At 38.7% G+C, this 21,458-nt stretch overlaps 2 protein-coding genes across 4 annotated transcripts in view; both read right to left on the bottom strand.

Annotated features, from left to right (window-relative positions):
* LOC143293604 (uncharacterized) overlaps positions 1–15,227 on the bottom strand; it is a 31,579-nt gene extending 16,352 nt beyond the window's left edge. The window contains exons 1-8 of one of the 3 annotated variants that reach the window (XM_076604682.1): positions 14,978–15,227; positions 14,003–14,118; positions 13,134–13,202; positions 7,713–7,737; positions 5,840–5,989; positions 4,205–4,335; positions 2,844–3,051; positions 1,306–1,330 (exon numbers count right to left, since the gene is read on the bottom strand). In XM_076604682.1, coding sequence (XP_076460797.1) covers positions 1,306–1,330; positions 2,844–3,051; positions 4,205–4,335; positions 5,840–5,989; positions 7,713–7,737; positions 13,134–13,202; positions 14,003–14,118; positions 14,978–15,146 — 893 coding nt within the window. In that variant the 5' untranslated portion in view covers positions 15,147–15,227. Of the gene's footprint in view, positions 1–1,305; positions 1,331–2,843; positions 3,052–4,204; positions 4,336–5,839; positions 5,990–7,608; positions 7,738–13,133; positions 13,203–14,002; positions 14,119–14,977 lie in introns of those variants that run through there. The other 2 variants (XM_076604683.1, XM_076604684.1) reach the window with 2 other exon arrangements.
* Positions 15,182–20,769, bottom strand: LOC143294139 (uncharacterized). Its single transcript, XM_076605569.1, has 6 exons — positions 19,191–20,769; positions 18,620–18,717; positions 18,181–18,319; positions 16,491–16,576; positions 15,232–15,362; positions 15,182–15,188 (listed from the first exon to the last, which is right to left on the bottom strand). The coding sequence occupies exons 1-6, from the start codon at positions 20,653–20,655 to the stop codon at positions 15,182–15,184; spliced, it is 1,926 nt and encodes a 641-aa protein (XP_076461684.1). The 5' UTR covers positions 20,656–20,769.
* Positions 20,770–21,458: the final 689 nt, after the last annotated feature.

Raw genomic sequence — 21,458 nt, 5'->3', positions numbered from 1 at the left:
GGAGAGGAGCCAGGCAAAGACTGCGGCCAGTAACCCAACCAAAACGTTCAAATAAAGGACTGCCTTATGACGCAGACGGTGTTTCTAGCTATGAATAGAATCCAGAAAGATTCCCCAAGCTAAAGCTACCAGCATTTTTGTCAACGAACTGAATGCAAAGCAGGGAAAAGTCAGAATATTTCGATGACGAGTTATCTCGTCATTGTGGCAGCGAAGCATACATGCTTGCCATGACGAGTTATCTCGTCATGCAGGCAGCCTAGGGGTTAACAAAATACTAAATTTTCATATCAACTTTAAAACTATAATGAACATAAAAGAGAAATTCAATCGACCGTGTCAACCAGGTGTAACTAACTGAAACTTGTACATCTATCTAGATCCAGAGAAAATGGCTAAATGTTGCAGTGTGATTGCGGCGATAGCCACGTCTCATTTATCGCGGACTTAAAAATAATTTTTAATTGCCCTAAAAGATTTTTTGAATGCCCAAGATACATCAGAATAATATGATTTAAACAGCGTTCTCACTGCGAATACCGCAATCGATTTATCGCCCTTTAAAAAAGCATGTTTAAATATTATATTTTTGAACGTCAGTTTAGGAGCCACGATAGTGTAATGGGTAAGACAGTTTCTTCTCACCCGAACACGCGGAGTTCGAATCTGCCGTTAGGACTTTTTTTTCTTTTTCTTTTAACCCGAAGCTTTATAATAACAAATACAGAATACATTTCAACGATTAGATTTTTTTTTTTAAGTGTATCACAAGTGAGTCTTGAAGGCCTTGCCTCTCTTGTTTTTCTCTTTTTTTTGCATCTAGCCCTTAAAACTAGAGAGTTACTGAATTTATAAAGAGGGTGTTTTTCAAAAGAATCTGTATCAGTTTCAATTTCAAGATGTCACAGAGTGTGGGCTGATCAAAATAAGGTACAACTAATATGCTTTCAAAAACAATCTGAACAGATACCAGATCTATGCAAAAATCCAATGTGCCGGTCAGGCCTTGTAAAAGTACACACATCAGTAGTATTTCTTTGTCTAAAAAAACGTTCATCCAGCTTGCAGTTACAATGCAACACAATATATACAACAGTGTAAATAGCCTACAATCCTCTTCCGAGAGGGATGCTTATACAAATGATCTTTGCACACAAATGGACTTTGTCCCATTTTCACACACACACACATATCTATACACAAAGCGGGCATGTGCAAGTTTATGTGCATACTCATTATGACAAAGAATGTGAGAGAAAAGGAATAAAACGAGAAAAGGAGAGAACGAATGCAGGTTACACTTACACAGCTAATTGTCCACCTGGTCGTTCTGCACACAAAGTTTCAAGTAAATGATCAATAATGGTAAATGATAACAGCCATTAAAACCCATTGCTGTAAAATACATTGAGCAAAACTATAACAATATAACTATAACCCTCAAGCCACCCTCCAGTGCAAAAGAAAAATATTACATTCCAGTTTCATGTCTGTTTCAGTTTCAGTTTCAAGGAAGTGTCAAAGTATGCAGACTGATCCATATATGTGCAGACTGATCCATATATGCCACTACTACTACTACTACACATCTACTGTTTAAAAAAAAAAAAACAGTAAAATTAGTAGCAGATGCCTGACTTGCATAAACCCAATCTATGGTCAGTTTCATGTCTGGCGTACTGTATCACAATCTGTATACAATATCTAAACCTTATTTTAAAGACCGATATCAAAATTATCCTTTCTTTCCCCTGAGTAACATCTTCTGGTGAAAATTACCAATTCAAATAATACCAAGAGCAAAAACAATGAAAAAAATTCATTAAACAGAATCTGACAATAAACACAGACTTATCAGACACAAAAGTGTTAGCATTCAACTTCAAGTGAATGACTGGCATAACTTTTTGTTTAAACGTATTAATTGAAGACACCACACAAAGAACAGCGTTCAATATATAATGTCTTCAAAAGAAAAAAAAAAAGCAACAAATAAGCTTGAGCTTATATCACCCTCTTTCATCAAACAACAATGGTGAAAGATACACAGAATATTTTTTGCCCATCGCATTGGCATACCTTTCTATGGCGCAATCAACAAACACAATGGTGGAAGATACACTGAATATTTTTCACGCATTGAGTTTGCATACCTTTCTTTGGCACGATCAACAGATGCAACAGATACACAGAACATTTTTCACACATTGCACTGGAATACCTTTCTTAGGCCTGATCAACAAATGCAAAGGCAAATGATACAGAGAATATGTTTTACCTGTTGGCATACCTTTCTTAGGTACTATCGCAATGGTGAAAGAGATACAGAATATTTTTCACTTGTTGTGTTGGCATACCTTTCTTTGGCATGATCAACAACCACAAAGCCAAAATATACATCGAATATTTTTCGCTCACTACGCTGCACCATACTTGTATTCTGTTATATTTTTGTCACAACAGATTTCTCTGTGTCAAATTCAGGTTGCTCTCTGCATGTTGCTAAAGTGAGAGCACCACCCTTTTTTTTCTCTCTCTTTTTCCATTTCTCTGCCTGCATGTGCATTTGTCTTCCTTTCAAAGTAGATTTTTTTTTTTTTTACATTATTTTGTGAGGGACAGCCCTTAAACTGCTGTGGGTTCTTTTACATGCACTAAGTGCATGCTGCACACAGGACCTCGGTTTACTGTCTTAATTGAATGACTAATGTCCAGACCACCACTCAAGGTCTAGTGGAGGGGGAGAAAAACCTGGTGAGTGTGGGATTTGAACCAGTGCGCTCAAGTTCTCTACCTTCCTTGGCAGATGTGATACCCCAAGGCCACCACTCCACATGGCATACCTTTCTTTGGCATCTCTTTTTTGTCTGGCTTCTTTTCTTCCCCAGTGGACTTCTGCAGAAGGTCCTCTTCAGGCTCCTCCACCATGGGTTTCCCCCGCCCCTCTTTCTTCTCAATGTCCGAGCACACCTTCTCCAGAAAGGCCGAGAGCTGGGACTTTTTTCCACCATGACACTTGACGTGCTTGTACACAGACTCATGAAAGTCTCTCTGCAAAGTAAAAACAGTGCACGGTCACTTACTTACTTACTTACTTACTGCCCATTATGCCCTCTGGCATGTACAGCAGCAGTGAAGAACCACCACACTTGTCTGTTTTGGCCCAGTCTCTGAACGGTATCCCAAGTATGCTTCAGAGTCTTCAGTTCTCCTTCGACAGTCATGTGCTTGGTTTTCTTTTGCCTTCCTCTCTTGCACTGGTGAAGGGCTGTCTGAATATTGTGACCTTGCTCTCCTTGCATGAGTATCAAACAGGAAAAGTTTTCAAATTCAATGATCAGTTTTAAACTCTTTGATAAGACTGAAGGAATTCTGGGCACTGAAAACAGACTGCATATGTAAGTACTAATTTCAGAGAATCCTATTGACATGTCTGACCTTTCTCTCTTCATCCAAGGCAATCAAGTTTCATGTCAGCACGATTACAAAACAGCTCTATGGAAAACAGATGAGCACATTCAGCTCAAATGTATCAGAAAGGAGTCAGAAAAAGTAGGCAGCTGATGCAAGGGCTGATTTGTAACAGAGGCTTTGGTCTGGCAGCCTGATGGAAGATGAGAGAAGAACCCCACCCTCTTCTCCCAAGTTCAAATTAAGTCATTTTGTACACAGACCCCCCCCCCCCCTCCTACCCCAACTGCAGAGGAACCATTTTCAGGGCTGATTACATGCCAGTTCTTAAAATCATTTGAAGAGAAACCAATATAATGCTAAAAGGTCAATCAACATCTAAAAGACCAGTTTACCCACGCCTTGCTCCATCCATGTAAAATTCAAATAAGATTTGAAATACTGAAAATAACATAAAAAAGAAGAAGAAAAGTGCCTGAATTCTGTTTCAATGAACGTAAAAGATTTAAATTAATTAAAAAAAAAAAAAAAAAGAAGAGTAATTTCATAAAGGAACTGAAAAAAAGCACCTGGGGGGAAATCTCAAAACAAAATCCATGGAGCTAACTGTTAAACGTTTCAACCCAGTTAAAAATTGGAATTAAGTTAAAAATAGTGATTTCATTTAGAAACTGAAAAAGAGTACCTAGCTGTAAAACGTTTGTGTCTGATCTCATGCAGAACCCGTCAGTTACCAGAAAAGCAGATAAAAACAATGCAGATTCTCCTTACCCATGAACAAAAACATACTGACCAGGTATTTCAGGCGGTGTTTGGCTCCCATGAGATGTGTCTGAATTGATGAGCTGTCACACTGGCTGTTGCAGACAGTGCAGAGAAATGTGGGCTGCGAGCTCAGCTGGAATTCTTTCACATGCCTCAGTCCTACAAACACAACATCAATCAAATGTCAGTGCTGTACACAGTAACATTCTAAAGTATGGCTACTATAGTACATACTGCACACAGAGTGCACCTGCACACAAGTACACAGTGTCAACACATTTCAGTTCAAGGTTTATGTTTTTGTATTGTTGCATTTATGAGGGCAATTTTGATATCTTATTTTCTGGGAGGCTCTGATCATGAATACATTCAAAACATTTCAGAATACAGTTGCTATTCTGTTTGAAAGCGAAGAAAACTAGTATGGAAGAGTCACCGTAGCCCTGCATTATCTCTTTGTGGATCTGTGCTCTCTGCTTCATATTTGTTGGCTGATCTGGCAAATGCACTAAAAAGGAGCCGTCACTTGTACATTATCATTTCACCTAATACATGAAACTTTTTATAATCTATTGCCAGCCTCAACTGGCAAAACAGCCATCATCTTTCTCACACCACACCCATTCACAAATATCTCTTTAACCCAACCTATAATTTTGTTGTTATTTAGAAATGAATTCTTCTCTTCTTCAACTAAAAACACAGCACTCCACAGGGTTTGGCAAAAGACAATAATAAAGTTCATGAAAAGATTCCATTGCTTCAAAATGTCTGTTATTTAGAAGGTGAAGTTCACAAACCTTTTAGGTTAGTATGATCTCAAACACACCATGAAACGATACAATCACACAAACAATGATCAACACACTGATTTTTTTTGTTCAGTTTTCAGTTTCAAGGAGGTGTCAAAGCATGAAAATTGATCCATATAAGCTAGACCACAAAAAAACAACACAACAACAACACACACACACACACACACACACACACACACACACACACACACACACACTGCGACACACACACTGATGAACGCTTCAGGTATATGAGCACCAACAAAGGAACATACACATTACATCACACACTCAACCTACTAACTATGGCATCAGGTATAACAATAACAATGATAATGCAGATTGACACCCACATCTTCCAGGCAGGGAGCTCATTGTGTTTACAAAAACAGTTGTACAAGCACAAACATACTTTTATCAAGTACACCATACACAAACAAGCATATGCACACACACAAAGACATATGCACACATGACCAGCAGAAGTTCAATAAGCACATTAGTCAACAAGATGGAGGGCAGAATGGACAAGGTGTGCTTTGAGAGACTTTTTAAACTGAACTGAGGAATCCACATGACAGAAGGGAAGTTTGTTCCAGACTACTGGGCCAAGATAGGAGACTTAGGAATTTTGGTTTCTCTGAGGAATTGTTAGCACTCAGGGATAAACAGCCGTGCATACAGATCTAGACGGAGTACAGATCCAAGAAACGAGCACTGACCTTGGGATTTTTTGTTTCATCAAGGAAATGTCAGCACTCTAAAAATCAGCATACAAGCAACAACACAGAAACACAGACATCATGTCACACACACACACACACACACACACACACACACACACACACACACACACACACAGAACCCACCAACGATGGCTTCAGGGATGTGTTTGAGAAGCTCAAGCAATCTGGAAGGGCCTTCCCCTGGCCTGGTCTTCAGGGTGGTGGGCTGATGCTTTCTGCCTGGGATCCGTGCCAGAGGGCCAAGTTTGGACATCAGGCGCACAGGTATAGGGGCTGTCACAACACAGACAGGTTTCAGTTTCAGTTTCAGTTCTCGAGGTGGCGTCACTGCATTCAGACATATCCATTTACTTTTCATCACATCTGCTAAACTCGCAGCATAACTCAACCCGCTTCATCAGGCTTTGAGTGCATGCATATGTATTTATGAACCTACCACAGTAGGTTTCTTCTGCAGAATCTTGCCAGAGGACAATGCTTTTGTTACCTTGAGTTCTTTTCCAAAGCACCAAGTGCCTGCTACACAGCTGAACATGGGAGAAAGGGCAAGGCCAGGATTTGATCCCAGACCTGACTCTCATGGACACTATATTGGCATATAAGTGTCTTAACCATTCTGCCAACTTCCTACAGAGAGGAGGAAGGGGAAATTTCACACTGACTGTGGAACATAGCCTCAAGACTTTAAGAATCACACCATCACAACATTAATCATTCTTTTAATTAATTCTTTTGAAGTAAAATTTGCAGGAAGCGGCACCCTTCCACCCTTCTTTTTAGACTGAAACATGTTTATAATTTTAAAAAAATGACTCAAACATTATAATGTTTATCACACATAAGGTAAAAATTCAAAAAAGCAGTGTATTTTGAAAAGAGCCGAGGAGAGTAATGGAAACATATGCAGTGCAGACTGGCATATCACTGCTGTTTACATGTTCCGCTGCAACACTGGCTGTTGCATGTTTGAGACATGAACACTCTTAGAGCAAAACATACTGAACTAAGACATGTGGGTTCTCGCTTTCACACCATTTCCGACTTTTCAAGTGTCATAATTACATTACATTATCTTTAAACAAACATGTTTCAACATACAACATAACCACGCAACATGGGAAGTATATGAGTAGGAAGTGGGGGGAACTGAGAAGAATGAGGAAAGATGTTTGGGGGCAGAGACAGTCATGGTAAAAAAATATGATTTGTCAAGTGACATATGTATAACAGTAAACATTTGTCGCCTCACAACTGAATTTACAAACAGCTGTGGATAGACAAATAAAACATAGTGCAGAATGAGGAGACGAGAGCTGAAAGTGACAGAAGAATTAAGTGTGAATTCCAGGTTTAATAAACTTATGCTGCGTATGTCACCATGAAGCAAACCAACTGTTTTCCACACAAGAATTTTTTTTTGGTGAAAAACCTATGTGTGAGAGAGTGTGTGAGAGTATGCAAGCATTGATGAGTGTGTTGTGTTGTGTTGTGCCAGTCTAAGGTGGAATGAATATTTATCATATATCCTTTTTCCCCCAGTTGTTTTGTATTGTTCATTAAAATGAGACAATGAATGAAAAACAAAACTCCATGACCTTTGTACAAAGGCGTTTAAAACATCCATGCTTAGATCTCTCTCTCTCTCTCTCTCTCTATATATATATATATACCAAGTTCTGTGCTGCCTGTCCTTGTAATACTTGCATGCTCTCTCTCTCTCTCTCTCTCTGCCTGTCCTTATAATACTTGCACGTCTATTGCTTTCAATTGATACAACACGCCATACTCTTAAACTGACAACACACTATGCATACGTGCACATATGCACGCACATACACACTACTTTCTTTAAAAGACTGTTCACGATAGAAAAAAGGGTCCCCCCCACCCACCCCCTCCCCAAGGGCCCAGCAACCCTAAAAGAACAAGTATCAAAGGTTGCTGTGTGTGCGACTTGTGATCGCTGGCCCTGCCTTTCTCTGGTCTCTTGACTTACTTCCATTATCCACTGCTTTCTGCACCTGAAACACACCCACAAAACAACAACCCCCCCATTGTCAGCAAGGGTGGAAGGTTACTGTGTCATGCAAGTCAAGTATGTGTGTGTGTGTGTGTGTGTGTGTGTGTGTGTGTGCGTGCGTGCATGTGTCAGAAAGTAAGTGGGTGTCTGTGTTGTCTGTTCTGTGTTGTTTTCCTGTGCTCACTTCCTGCTGTAAAGCTTGTGTCGACAGAGAGAGGGAGAAAAAAGAGAAAGAGAGAGCGAGAATGTGTGTGTTTGTGTGTGCGTGCATGCGTGTGTGTGTGTGTGTGTGTGTGTGTGTGATGTGTTGTGCCGTGTTGTGTGTGTGTTGTGTTGTGTTGTGCTGTGCTGGTGTGTGGGTGTGAGGGTTATGGGGGTGTGGGTGTGGATGTGGATGTGAGTGTGTGTGGGTGGGTGGGGCTTTGTGTGGGTGTTTATGCATGTTTGTATGTGTGAGTGTGAGTGTGAGATTGTGTGTCTCTGTGTACGAGCTTGTGTGTGATTTTTTTGTGAATATAGACCTGTATGTAAGAAAGTCAGAAAAACATAAACTAATACACAGAAGTACACACAACAGACATACACACAAAGTATCTGCTGTATAGAGTATTGTTTTCTTCTTGTTGTTTTTCTTTGTTTTTGTTTTTTTTAATCTGTGTGTGTGTGTGTGTGTGTGTGTGTGTGTGTGTGTGTGTGTGTGTGTGTGTGTGTGTGTGTGTGAGTTTTATTAATTTATAATTAAATGTACACAGGTGTCTGGGAGCACCTGACTGTTTTGACAGATGCAAAGTGAAAGGAAACAAATATCAATACAATGCATTGAATGTGGATTTTTAACTAATAAATTAAATGAAGCATTAACGACAAAAACATTTGATAAATAATTCAAGTAAAATTGTGATTTTGTAATACTGAGAATGAGTGAACTTGTGTAAACATACATCATTACATGTCTATGTGAGTGTGTGTATGAGCGGATGTGCTTATGCTTAAGCATGTACACAAACATCAATAAACAAGTACATTCCACTATATATGCAATATATGTGCCTTTATAAACATCACACACACAACACTGGTTAATTAACTTCTGCCCAAATCAAACTGTTATGATGAGAAAGCATGTTGTTCCATAAGAGATAACAAAATTCTGGGAGGATAATGAACATTTAGTTCTGGTTATGCGAAACAAACAAATACAGATACAAATCAAATCATAACTGAATATCAATAAATACTGATATGACAGATACTTACACTTTTCATTCCACCTTCAGGAAGCCATTCAGAATTTCTACACATTGTACAAGTTGGTCGATGAAGTTCTTTCTTTATTTGTTTCTTTTCTTCTGCTTCCCTCTCAATTTCTTGAGCGTTTCATTCTTCCTTTTTTTCCCCCTTGGATATGTTTGTTTTATGGTGTAATATCACTTGTCCAATTACTTGTACTCCTAACATAAATACCACAATGTCTTGTTTTGGGTAAATACGATATATGGGAACAATAACCAAGTGGTTAAAGCATTTACTTTCAATCTGAGGGTCCCAGGTTCTAATCTCAATTACAGCGTCTGATGGGTAACGGGTGCTTTTTCCAATCTCTGTGGTCCACATATGTGCAGACCTGCTAGTGCCTGAACCCCTTTGTGTGTATAAGCATGCATAAGATCAAATACACACCTTTAAGATCCTGTAATGCCCATCATTGTTGAGCGCAGCAGTCCACTCAAAGAGAGGGCTCATCGCACTTTACAACAATAAAAACTGAGCAAAAGAAATTGCTGAGTATTGGATTATGACAAATTGAAAAGGTGAGCTTGGTCAAACTATAAGGGCTTGAGACAAGAGAAAACAGTGACTGCAGAATGTAGACCGTTTAAATTAGAGAATGCAGAAACAAAGTGGATCTGAAGCTGATTGCTGTGTGTGAGATGGGATGTAGCAAGGTGATGGCACATCTGATTAAGAACTGCTTTTTCTAAACGTTTCCACATGAAATCGAGACTGTAAAATGGACAGTTTTTCAAAATATTTGGGCTGGGTTCTTCAATGAGGCCGAATGACTGAAATTTTCTAAATGGATGAAAGAGTTCCAGAAAAAAAAGAGTTGATAATGTCCGTGCCTTGGCATGGATGTCCTCATGTTTGCGTGCATGCCAGGTAATTAAATCAGAATGGTCACATCCTGTCTGTAAGTAATGAAAAACATACCAGAGATGAAAAACCTTCCATGACTCACAATTTGTGGAAATCAACCACAGAAAGTGCATTATGGAAGGGCGAATTTGCAATTTGCTCACAGATAAGGCTTGTCAAAGACACTTTAGGTATGCTTAAAATTATCGTTGCTTATAAGACAGTTACAATAATAATAATCATTATAATAATGATAACAATAAGTGTAAAAGCAGAAGCCCTTGGTTGCATGCTGTCATGCACAAATGACCTCCATCACTAATCAATCATTAACCAGTAAGACCCGTCGTACACACAAACAAGCTGGTTTCCCCAGTCTCTTCGTTCAGCTTTTCTTTTTCTTTTTTCTTTTTTTTTATCTTCTTCTTCTTCTTCATTCGTGGGCTCCAACTCCCACGATCACTCGTGTGTACATGAGTGGGCTTTCACATGTATGACCGTTTTTATCCCACCATGCAGGCAGCCATACTCCGTTTTTTGGGTTGTTTTTGTTTTTTGGTGTTTTTGTTGTTGTTGTTTTTTTATAAATAATTCAAAGCACAAGACATCTGTACTTTGTACAGACATCTCACACTTTGCTTTCTGTTTGGTTTTCACTAAATCATTCTGAAGAAAATCATATTAAAACCCCCACAAAAAAAAACCCAACAATATCCACTTAATAGGTTTAAAATATTTCTAAAAAGATAAAGGCAGTGAACAACTCTTTTAAACAGTACGGAAACTCACAAACTCTTTAATATTGCAGTGTTTACTTATTTCACATGAAGTGCAAAAAAACAAGTTTCTCAAGTGCTTTGTCTCTTGCAAATGTGTCAAATTACTGCAAACCAATTTGACAGCTTTGCTCAAGTGAAACGCTAATATCCACTCACACATACACTCAAATCATAAATGTCTATGAGAAATCATTTCTTTCACAATTATGCACCATTCCATGCACCCACATCCAAACATAAACACATCCACACATGATCAATCAGCATATCACAGTCACATTATCACACTGACTAACGTTCTACACAAACCTGAATCATAAAAGAAAATATTTGATGCTCCTTAATTGTTATTTTTAAGGCTAAATGGGGTGTGCTCAAAAAGAACAACAACAAATGTGAGGTATGTTTTTTCAATACTTAAATTTTCCGCTCAGTCCAAAGGAATATCAGCAATAACGTTTACTCCAATACTGAACAGCTTTGGACTTGGTATGTCCAACACATAAAATGTCTATATGCAAGAGAATGACGTTTTGTGTACAAACTCTGTGTGAAAGAGAATGACAGTTAAGAAACTATCTGCTTTTAGTCAACTGACACTGTCATCACAAGACAATTAAAGCTCCATTAAGACAATCTGATCAAGCACAGAAATCCTATTTGTCTTCATGTATGTGTCTGCAAACATGTCAATGTATGTATATATGTATAAACATAAATGCAAACACAACCACAACAAACTTTGATCAAGATACGTTGCAAGTCACCAGCACCCTTTCAGGTGTGCATGAACATGTGCACACAGGTTCAGATATATTCATTAATGACATGGCATGTGAACATACTTGCGAACATACATGTCCTCACTTAAACCAAAACATGCACACACACATTGACACACTAACAAAAATAAGTATTCATGATTCCATGAACAATCAAACACACACACGCTTACATTAAACAGAGGGATGCGCACACACACACACACACGCTTGCACACACACACACAATCACATACACACACATGCACACATACACAACACAAACACCTTTATTTCTACTCTTTGGCTTACACAGTACACACTTTAAGACAAAAGCTGCATGTCTGCCAACAAACAACAAGAAAGAAAGTGATTGAGTTGTTTTTTGTTTTCTTTCTGTTTTTTTTCCTTTTTTGTTTGTGGTGGGGTGGAGTATTACTTTCAGGATTTTTCCAAGATTACTCATCTCTCAAGGATTCCTTAAAACGCAAGCTAGGCAAGTCCCAGTGATGTCTTATGATTCAGCACAACCAGGATCCCAGAATTAAAAAGAAAAAAAACAAACAAACAAAAACCAACAAAACAAAACTTTTTTATCTTCACACACAAACATGAACATGAACATCATAAACTAAGTACTCTAGCAACCTTCAACATTTTGTGTCACATCCAGTAAATCTGGGCTATCAACAAATAAGTATCAAACACGACCACTGCAACATTTTGTGCCACAATGAATCAATAAATATGTTCCTTTTTTTTTTCTTTTCTAAAGTGACAAAAAATTGCAGTACAAGCACCTGTTCCCTTCAGTCAAGGTATCTAAATGGTACTATGAGTTGCTGGTTTGAGAAAATATCACACAGCCATTTTATTGTGTGGCTATTGTTGTGGTTTTGTTCTTTTCATGCTGCTGATGTTAATTATCTCTTTTCTGGGGGTACCCCTCAGAAAGAATGGGAGGGGGAGGTTTAAGGTATTCCACACAATAAGGTTTTACATTGGAAAGTATGCGCATGTATGGTGCATTTCCCCAAAGTCTGTGACAAGAACATATCTGTTAAAAAAAAATTCTCATCAGTAAGAAAATACCTTGTAAGCATTCTCCTGTTAATGAGAAATTCTTTTTTTTATCCCCCTGTCACTGGTTAATAGATATTTTTTACACTGTAAAAGGAAACAGAGGTGATACTGAATATTCAGAACAGCTTGTCTTGTCTTGTCTTACATAAGATGCACTCAAACCGTGGTCCACAAACTTAAGAATAATAACCAGTCATGTGTGGATGGAGAAGGAAGAGTACAAGGTTTTTCTCTCTTTCTTGGACAGGTCACAAGTGTCCCTTTCACTGATCTGACAGCACCCAAAAATTCCAGTATGTCTCAGGGCATGAAATAATCATCACACTGTACAATGATTATCATGCAAAAATTTGAAAATTCCTTAAAGTACACAAAGTTGTTGTTTTTTTAAAGCAAAACAGAGTAAATAACCATACCCTCCATAATCATAATTATCAGAATGATAACCTGTTACAGCACTTGTCAAAATAATCATCTAAAACACTTAACTTGTTCTCATTCAGTCTGAATAATTTAATTAACACAAAAGATTTCCTTGTGAACAATAACATTTTCTTTTCAAGACACATTCAGAAACCATGAACAGATTTATTTTTTTTTAAGGACAAAAAGACAAGAACAATAATCCCAAAGCTTACCGTTTTGTGGTTCCGTCCATTTAGATGTGCTCGCAGACTAACAGCCCCTGTTGTGGCAACATCACAAAGCTGTCACAAACAAAAGATTCAAATAATGTATAGTTCCGAATAATGGTTTTTCTGGTTTTGTTTGGTAGTATTTTGGGGGGACAGGGGTTGGGGGGAGGTTTTTAAAAGAACAACATCTTATCCGCTACTGGTAACCTTAATACTAAACCCATAAGGACACGACTGAGTTACATATTTTTGCACAGACCTAACAAAACTCACACAATATTGTCTAGTTCCTTGTGAATCACGTTTTGAAATCAGGCTAGAACTGTTTTTATCAAGCCATAATAATCATCAATCTTGAGGAATCTTCACAGAGCTGTATCTCCAGCATCACTCTTCACTGGCTCTTTCTCTTTTTTCTGTCTTGCATTACAATCACAGTGGAGCTTGTCATCTTGTTTGGCAAATGTGCACAAAGCATTTCACCAAAAGTGAAATGGAATAATACCACATCAGCACCAAACAAACTGACATCCTGTTGCACTGATTTGAACCTGAACAATTGAAGTTCACATAAATGTGGCAATAAATGCACTTGATAAACTGAAAGACTTCTGATGTATCACTGTGTGAAATACTATATTCATACCAGATTTATCACTATCTATAAGTGCATGAATATATCACTTTGTAAAATTTGTTTTTGAAAAAAACACACCTTTGAACAGGATCATAACCAATACCAGATGACACACACTGAATTCAGAAAGATTGTTTTCAAGTGAGAGAGATTACTAAAAAGTAAAAGGTCTATTAACACAAAAAAGTTTTACAACAAAATGACCAACAAAAGATGCAAATTCCATGACCCTTACAGTGCAGTGGAATTCACCCGGCTCATCTCCTTTTACTGCTTTTGTTTTGATCCCCTCCTCATCGGACATGTCCTCCTCCTCATCCTCTTCGTCAACACCACTGATTAACGCTAAACCTGCCAAGAATAACATGTGGCAATTCATCCTTTAAAGCAAAAAAAAAAAAAAAAAAAAAAGACAACTACAGTGAAAATGCGTTTTGAAAAAAAAAGTCTGTCATCAAGAGAGTAATACGACTACCACATTTTACAGACTAGAAGGCACTTAGCGTCATAAGGCGCACACTCGAATTAAATTTTTTTTTTTTAAAGAAAAGATTTCAACATACATAAGGTGAGCACCTTATAAGGTGCATGCAAAAATGTTAAAGAAAATATAAAAAATATCAAAAGCTAAAAAGATCAACATTCCAACAATAAAAACAAACTTCGTTCCTGGAGACAAGATCAAGAGAGATTAGACTGACATCATCAGTAATTGGGGTATCCATATGTATGCAAGCTTGACATTCTCCCACAACCTTCTCCACGTTTTGAGTAATTAGAAATTGTATAAAAACTCACAAAAAATGAACAAGTGGTGCATACATAAGTTCCTGTCCTTTTATGAAGTTAACATTAAACATTTTCCTCACCTGTGTACTTTGTCTCATTGTTAAAATAAACAATTCAACAAACAAGACTAATGAATGATTAACTCTGACAAAGAAAACAAAAAAAAAAAATGTAAAAGTATAAAAACTCACAAAAATAATCAAGTGGTGTCCATACAATACTATCCTATCCTCAATTCAGTTACCACAACGCATTTTCTTCAATGGTGCTTTGTCCAATTATAAGGTAGAATACATCAACTGACAAGACTAATGAATAATTAACTCTTGGAAAAAAAAAGAAAAAAAGTAGAAGTAAATAGAACAAATTTAAGTACATATTACAAAATAAAAAACAAAAAAAACCCAAAACAAATAAACACCTTGACTAGATGCAGCCGCAGGGCATTTCTGAACGAGGTTGGTACTGACAAAGTCTGCACCTTGCCCATCATCACCCTTCTCACCACCTCTCCCTCTTGCCTGCTTGAGTCTCCAGCGCCCCTGTCCTCGTTGCTGACTCTTTGGTCCTTCAGGCTGATTCTGCTGCATCTGGGAGTCTGCTGAAGTTCCAGACCCTTGAGGCCTTATCCCCTGCCGTTGCTGACACTGAGACTGAAGTGGAGGTTCCTGAAACCGAGGAGGTCTGCCAATTCTCTGATCATGGGTCTGTCCTTGTGGTTCTGTACTGCCTCCTGACTTCAGCCTTTCTTTTTCCTCCATCTGACGCCGAGTATGGAGCATGCTGCGAGTGTGACGGACGTATTTCTGAATGGGTACAACAGACAAGGTTACTGCTTTTGTATAACTTTGCAACACATGTACATAAAAACCATCAAATAAACAGAAACTTCAACCTAAAAAATGTGTTATGTGTATGTGTGTGTGCATGCATGTGTGTATGCATGCGTGCAAGTAAGTGTGCATGCATGAATGTGTGTATATGTCTGTGCGTGCATGCATGTGTGTGCGTACATGTATGTGTGTGTGTGTTCATATGTTCGTTCTTTTCCCTTTGAGTGATAGCAGTATGTGTGTATATGTGTGTCAGGGCTTCTGATGTGTGTACCTGACTCTCTAAAATGAGTGAGGATGCAGTACAGTTTCGGCTAGGGAGTCCGCAGGACGCACAAAAAAATTGGTGTCAATCAAAACGCGATTCGTCAAAAAACAGCGCCTGCTTCTTCTCGTTTCACTAGTTTTCGGTCGGCACCTTTAGTTATCTTCGCGAAATTGGCGACTGCTGCAAAGTTTATTACTTTCATCTTATCTCCCTTTATAGAAAACTGTTGCCCATTTCCAGTACGCTCATGAGGCTTGTCGAATATTCTGTCATACCGTTCGAAATCAGAATGCCTCCGCTGGCTTGACGCTCTAAAATGCAAACAAAATAAAAAGGCTGATTCTGAATCAGCTGACATTGATCAGCCAGCTTTAAAAGGGGACAGATCACTGAAAATGAAAAGCCACACTTATCAACGTTCATGGGAGCAAGAATTCAAATGGCTACAGTACAACGAAGACACACATGTAATGAAGTGCAGAACTGTGTGAAATTTGCAATCAGGTCACACTGCAACTCCCGGAAAATAAATGCATTTGTGACAGGATCGACAAACTTTTAAAAAATCCTCCTTGTACACCTTTTCGTTTTTTGTGGTTCACTCCTCTCTCTTTCTCACTCTCACTGTGTGCATGTCTGTGTTTGTGTGTATGTGTAATGGGGCAGGGGGTGAGTCTGTTTCTGTGTGTGTGCATGTGTACATCTCTATCTCTCTCTGTGTGCATGCATGTGTATCTCTCTCTCTGTGAGAGAGACAGTGTTTGTGAGTGAGTGTATGCAAGTGTCTATCTCTTGTATTAGTTGCAAAATAAATCAATGGATTCTTAGTTTACCTCCTTGCTGTCAAATGGCATGTTGCACAGCTCACAGAAAGAACAGGATTTACTGGCTTTCTCTTCTGCAGTGTCTCTGCCAGGTGCTGCAAAATTAAGTTGTATTTTCCTTTTAAAATACATAATTCTGAATGCTAACATTTGAGAAAATACCAACAATTAAACTTCCCAAGCTGGCATCCGTTAAGCAATATAGGTTTTACTTCACTCTTTTTAAAACATGCTAAAAAGATTTCTTCTTTCTAAGCGGTGTTAAATAAGTATGTTTTTAGGCTGTATCTACGACACTGTTTAAGCTAATAAGGCAAAACATATGTCGACCAAGAGATCTGTTTTGTAGTAGTATTTCTTATTTGTCAATGACATATTCTTTAATGTAAAGCAAATTATGTACTTGTATCTGTGAGAAGAAACCTTTCTATGAAAAGTGAAAATACAATGTTAAAAGCAGTGTAAAAAATTAAAAATGTTTAAAAGAGTTATACTGAAGTACCCTGTTAGTCTTCTCAAAACAATTGGGAGGGGACTGTTGCCTTCATTGTAAAAATATGAACTCATATTCTCCAATTATTTATTTGCTCACCTGCAATACACATAGATATAGGACGGTGTTCTATTACAAAGACAAGAAATATTTTTTTTAAATAATTTTTTTAAAATCTGTCTATCTACCTACCTATCTGTCTATCTATCTATCTGTATGATTCTATCAATTTGTATATCTATCTATCTAGTTTTTGTTTGCAAGTATTTAAACTTTACAACTGGCAAAATCGATGGAGGACTTAACAGTCTTCATAAAAATATATATTTAGTATTCTTTGCCCTTATCTGCTGATATCAGTTCATAAAAGAAAGCTACGCTGGTATGGTTACATATGAAGATATAATGGCCTTGCTAAAACAGTCCATCAAGTAATGGTTGTGGGAGGAAGGCAGAGATGAAGACAGAAAAAATGATGGACTGACAACGCTGCAGAGTGGACAAGGAAACAATTTGCAGAGACCCAGACTTTGACACACAAATGACAGACCTGGAACAACCTGGTGAACAATTCTTCTGTGTGGTGCTCAAATGACTCTTCACAGAGTTGATGGATAAAAGGAGATGACTCTATCTGAAGCCAGCCCACTTCCACGAAACAGCAGCCAGTGGAAACTTTTTAATTCTGGCCAGCTCTTGACAAACTGAAGTGAATACCCAAATCCAAATCCAGTTCATACAATTTTTTTAATCTTGTCTTGCATTTTGACGTGATAAAATGTTGAAACCAGTATGCCATTGTTGTAATACACTATGTCAAAGGATGCTACAGTGTCTGAAAGAGAATATTCTGTATCAAAGACATTCAGTTTGAAGTTTTGTAAAGATTTTAAATAGGCTGACAACTGGTGTCTTTAGCATATTTTTTTTTACATCTGGTCACAGTGCAGTTCCAGCAGCACTTATGTATAAATACATCTATCTTTATGTGTGTCATATGCTACATTTATTTGTCTGAAATAGGGGGGGAAATAGTCCAAGCAACCACAAAAATGATACAAATAACATTATAAAAATCTTCCATATATATCTCTTTCTTTTAATATATTATTATCTCTACCCACAATAGTACCAATAACACATTCTAGAGATCTATCTCATACAAAATATACAATTTTGTTTTTATATATCATCGGGTCCACCCACTTTGATGCTGTGGTTCTGTGTCCAACAGTGAATCAGTAGTCTGCCGCTTTGAGTCTGTGCTGGTTCCAGATTTCTGCCGTTCCGCTTCCTTCATTTGACGCTGAGCATGCAACATGCTGCGAGTGTGGCAGACATATTTCTGCACGCAGACAGTGTACATCACTACATGGTTACTGGTTTCACAACACCTGGGCAATGAAACTAGAAGTTTATTGAATAAACACAGGCTGGTTTTTTGTCTTCACATGTAAGGATGTGCGCACATGTGTGTGTGTCTCTGTGTGTTACTTTGTGTGTTACTCTGTGTGTGTGTGTGTGCGCGTGCGCAGGTGTTCTGCACTTACTTAGAACTCTCTCTATTTGCCTACATTGAAGCCAAATTTCTGCCTAAAAAAAAAAAAAAGAAAGAAAAAAAGTCACTGAATTGTCAAGCATTTACCTCTGTGCTCTCAAATTGCATGTTGCATAGCTTGCAGAAAGAAAAGAATGAACTTGAATCCTCTCCTGCAGGTTTCTCTTTGGCAGCTGTTCCAGATGCTGTAAAAGTGTAAAGAATTGTTTCCTTTTAGAATTTATATCATTTCACATCTGACCAAAAGTTTGCATTTAAGCTGGTCTCACCAGGCTTGGAGAAAATACCAATCAGAACAGTTTTATGGGATGTTATTCTCTCAAAGTGATTATCTCCTCCACAAAAGCATTTACTGTGTTAATTGACATTTTCTAAGTCCAACCATAAGTTAATGCGCTTGAGCCTATAACATTAAATCATATCATATACATGTGACCTCTGAGACAGTCAGTGTGTATATATATACATGCCATGGGTGTGTGTGTGTATGTGTGTGTGTGTGCATGTGTGAAATATATTACCATTTCAGAACACACACGTACTGTGCTATGTGCAGAGATTCAATTACTTAATATCATACTGCTTGGTTGGTTGGTTTTCTACAACAATAAAATTTGGATATAGTACTATAGTCTGTAGATACAGCAAAGTTTCCTACCGTCTGAAGTTTTGGTTGCACCAACAGCACTTGACTGATCTGTGATCGTCTTCTGTTGTGCAAATGCAGTTTCAATGGTTTTACTTTTAGAGATGCTGCTACTGTCAAACCTATTTGCTTCCTGAGCCTTATCAGGAACTGCATTTTCATTTTCTGCTCCAGAAACTGGGACAGAAGCTGTTCCCTGTTCCTGTGAACTGCCAGACTCAGACTTGGAGTCAACCACCTCATCTTCATTTGCCCTGGGATCTTTGTCATGTTGCTTTGTTTGTTCACAGCTTGTCTGTGGTTCCGCAGCAGACTTTACGCTCTGTGGCTGTGTGTTGATTACCTCACGTTTCACCTCAGTCTCTTCAACCTTCAATGGCATTTGTTTAATATCATCTTCTTTCTTCTGCTCAGGTTGCTGTCCTTGTTGTTTGTCAGGCATGGCTCCATCTTTAACATTTTGCTGTTTTGTGCCCTGCGCTTGCTGATGTTCCTTAGGCTGGCCTCCACCAACACCAGACTGTTGTCCCTGTCCTGGATGTTTCAATCCTCCACCTCGTTGCTGACTTTGACCTCTGTGAATCTGATCTTGACCTCTGCCAATATGGTGGCCCCTGCCAAGGTGCTGGTCCTCACTACAACCAAAGATATGATCGCTACCTTCTGCTCCACTGTAGTCCAAAGTGTCTGTTGCATGGTCAGGACCTCCACCAAACTGATGCATCATGCCTCTGCCTGCTTGCATGTACTGACCATGATTAGGAGGTTGACCCTGCCCTCTCCCAAACTGCTGGCCTTGTCCTCTCCCAAACTGAGGGCCCTGTCCTCTCCCAAACTGATCAAACTGTTGGCCCTGCCTTCTCCAAAACTGTTGGCCCTGTGCTCTTCCACACTGATCAAACTGTTGGCCCTGTCCTCTCCCAAAGTGTTGGCCCTGTCCTCTCCCATACTGATCAAACTGTTGGCCCTGTCCTCTCCCAAACTGAGGGCCCTGTCCTCTTCCACACTGATCAAACTGTGGGCCCTGTCCTCTCCCAAACTGATGAACTTGCTGGCTCTGTCCTCTCCCAAACTGCTGGCCTCGACCTTGTGAACCTGGCCCTGACCCCCTTCCTCTTCCTTGGTAATATCCGTAACATTCAGATTCCGTGAAATCTCCTTCTGAACAGCCCACTCTGTCAGACCAATCCCCTTCATGCTGAATCTGATCATATTTACCCGTCTCCATTTCTGTTTGTCTTGTGTCATGTCCATGATACATCCCACCTCTTCCTCGCGAGAAAGTAAAGCTTCCTTGCGTGGGCATTTCGATTTCCCTGTTTCTTTCTCCACCCTGATATAACGATGCAGTTGCTGCAAGCATTGCTTTATCAGCCATCTCAGCAAACCGATTCGGGGGGCCGGCCGATCCGGCTGGAGACCGAACGAATGCATCTCCAAGCATTCCGGGCTGATGGAAAGGCCTGTTCCAATCCATGATAGACTCTTGCCTACTTCAGATGTTTAGTAATAATGAAAACTACACTTTGGGTAAACAAACTGGTGTTGTTTTGTTGACCATCTCCGAGCTCAAGTTATCGTTGAACCTCACTTGTATTCTTGTATCGAGATTTGCTTCCCTTGTTCTCAATCCGGTTTTTTCCCAAACGAAGTGTTCCCTAACTAGAATAACCAAATAAACAATGAGGACTAAAATTCCATCGGTATTCCGGACAGCTGTCGCAGTGAAATAAACAGGTCTTGCCAAGTTTTGCTATTAATGTCAATGGAAAAGCATGTAGAACGTAGAAATGATGGAGTTGTATGCGATTATGTGCTATGGTGTGTTCAGTGCTGATATGAAACAGACTTTCAGTTTCTCAGGTTTATTGTGTACGTCACATTACTTCAGGATCAGGATCAGGATTTGGGGCATTGTTATATACAACTTAGACGTTTTTGGCTTTTTATGCCCCTTCAGATTTACTCCTTTTTATTGTTGGTCAGGTCGTTGACTAGCTCAGTCATTTTATCCATCCGAGTCGTATTTCGTTTTTGTCAGTAACTCATCAGTGTTTATCTAGGAGGCTCTTAAAAGTATTTATACTAGGTGCACGTTTGATATTGTTTGTTAATTTGTTCCAATAATTTGTTATTCTGTTACTAAATGTAAACTTTCTGAGATTTGTTCTGGAATACTGTTTAAATATTTTATCTGTGCTGTTTCTTGTAATGTCTCCCTTTGGAGTACAAAAAAGCATGCTTTGTTTACATCGTTAAACCCATGAAATATTTTGTACG

The sequence above is a fragment of the Babylonia areolata genome, chromosome 19 (assembly GCF_041734735.1).
Source record: "Babylonia areolata isolate BAREFJ2019XMU chromosome 19, ASM4173473v1, whole genome shotgun sequence".
In the NCBI taxonomy this organism is placed as follows: Eukaryota; Metazoa; Mollusca; class Gastropoda; order Neogastropoda; family Buccinidae; genus Babylonia; species Babylonia areolata.
Note: the sequence above shows the minus strand (reverse complement) of the source record. Positions and strands in the feature narration are given on the sequence as shown.

Excerpts from the sequence above, each read along its gene's own strand:
- LOC143294139 (XM_076605569.1), bottom strand. The coding sequence starts at position 20,655 with ATGGATTGGAACAGGCCTTTCCATCAGCCCGGAATGCTTGGAGATGCA. Across the intron at positions 18,718-19,190 it reads TGCAACCAAAACTTCAGACG|CATCTGGAACAGCTGCCAAA; the intron begins GTAGGAAACTTT and ends ACACTTTTACAG. Across the intron at positions 16,577-18,180 it reads CACAGAACCACAGCATCAAA|CACCTGGCAGAGACACTGCA; the intron begins GTGGGTGGACCC and ends TTAATTTTGCAG.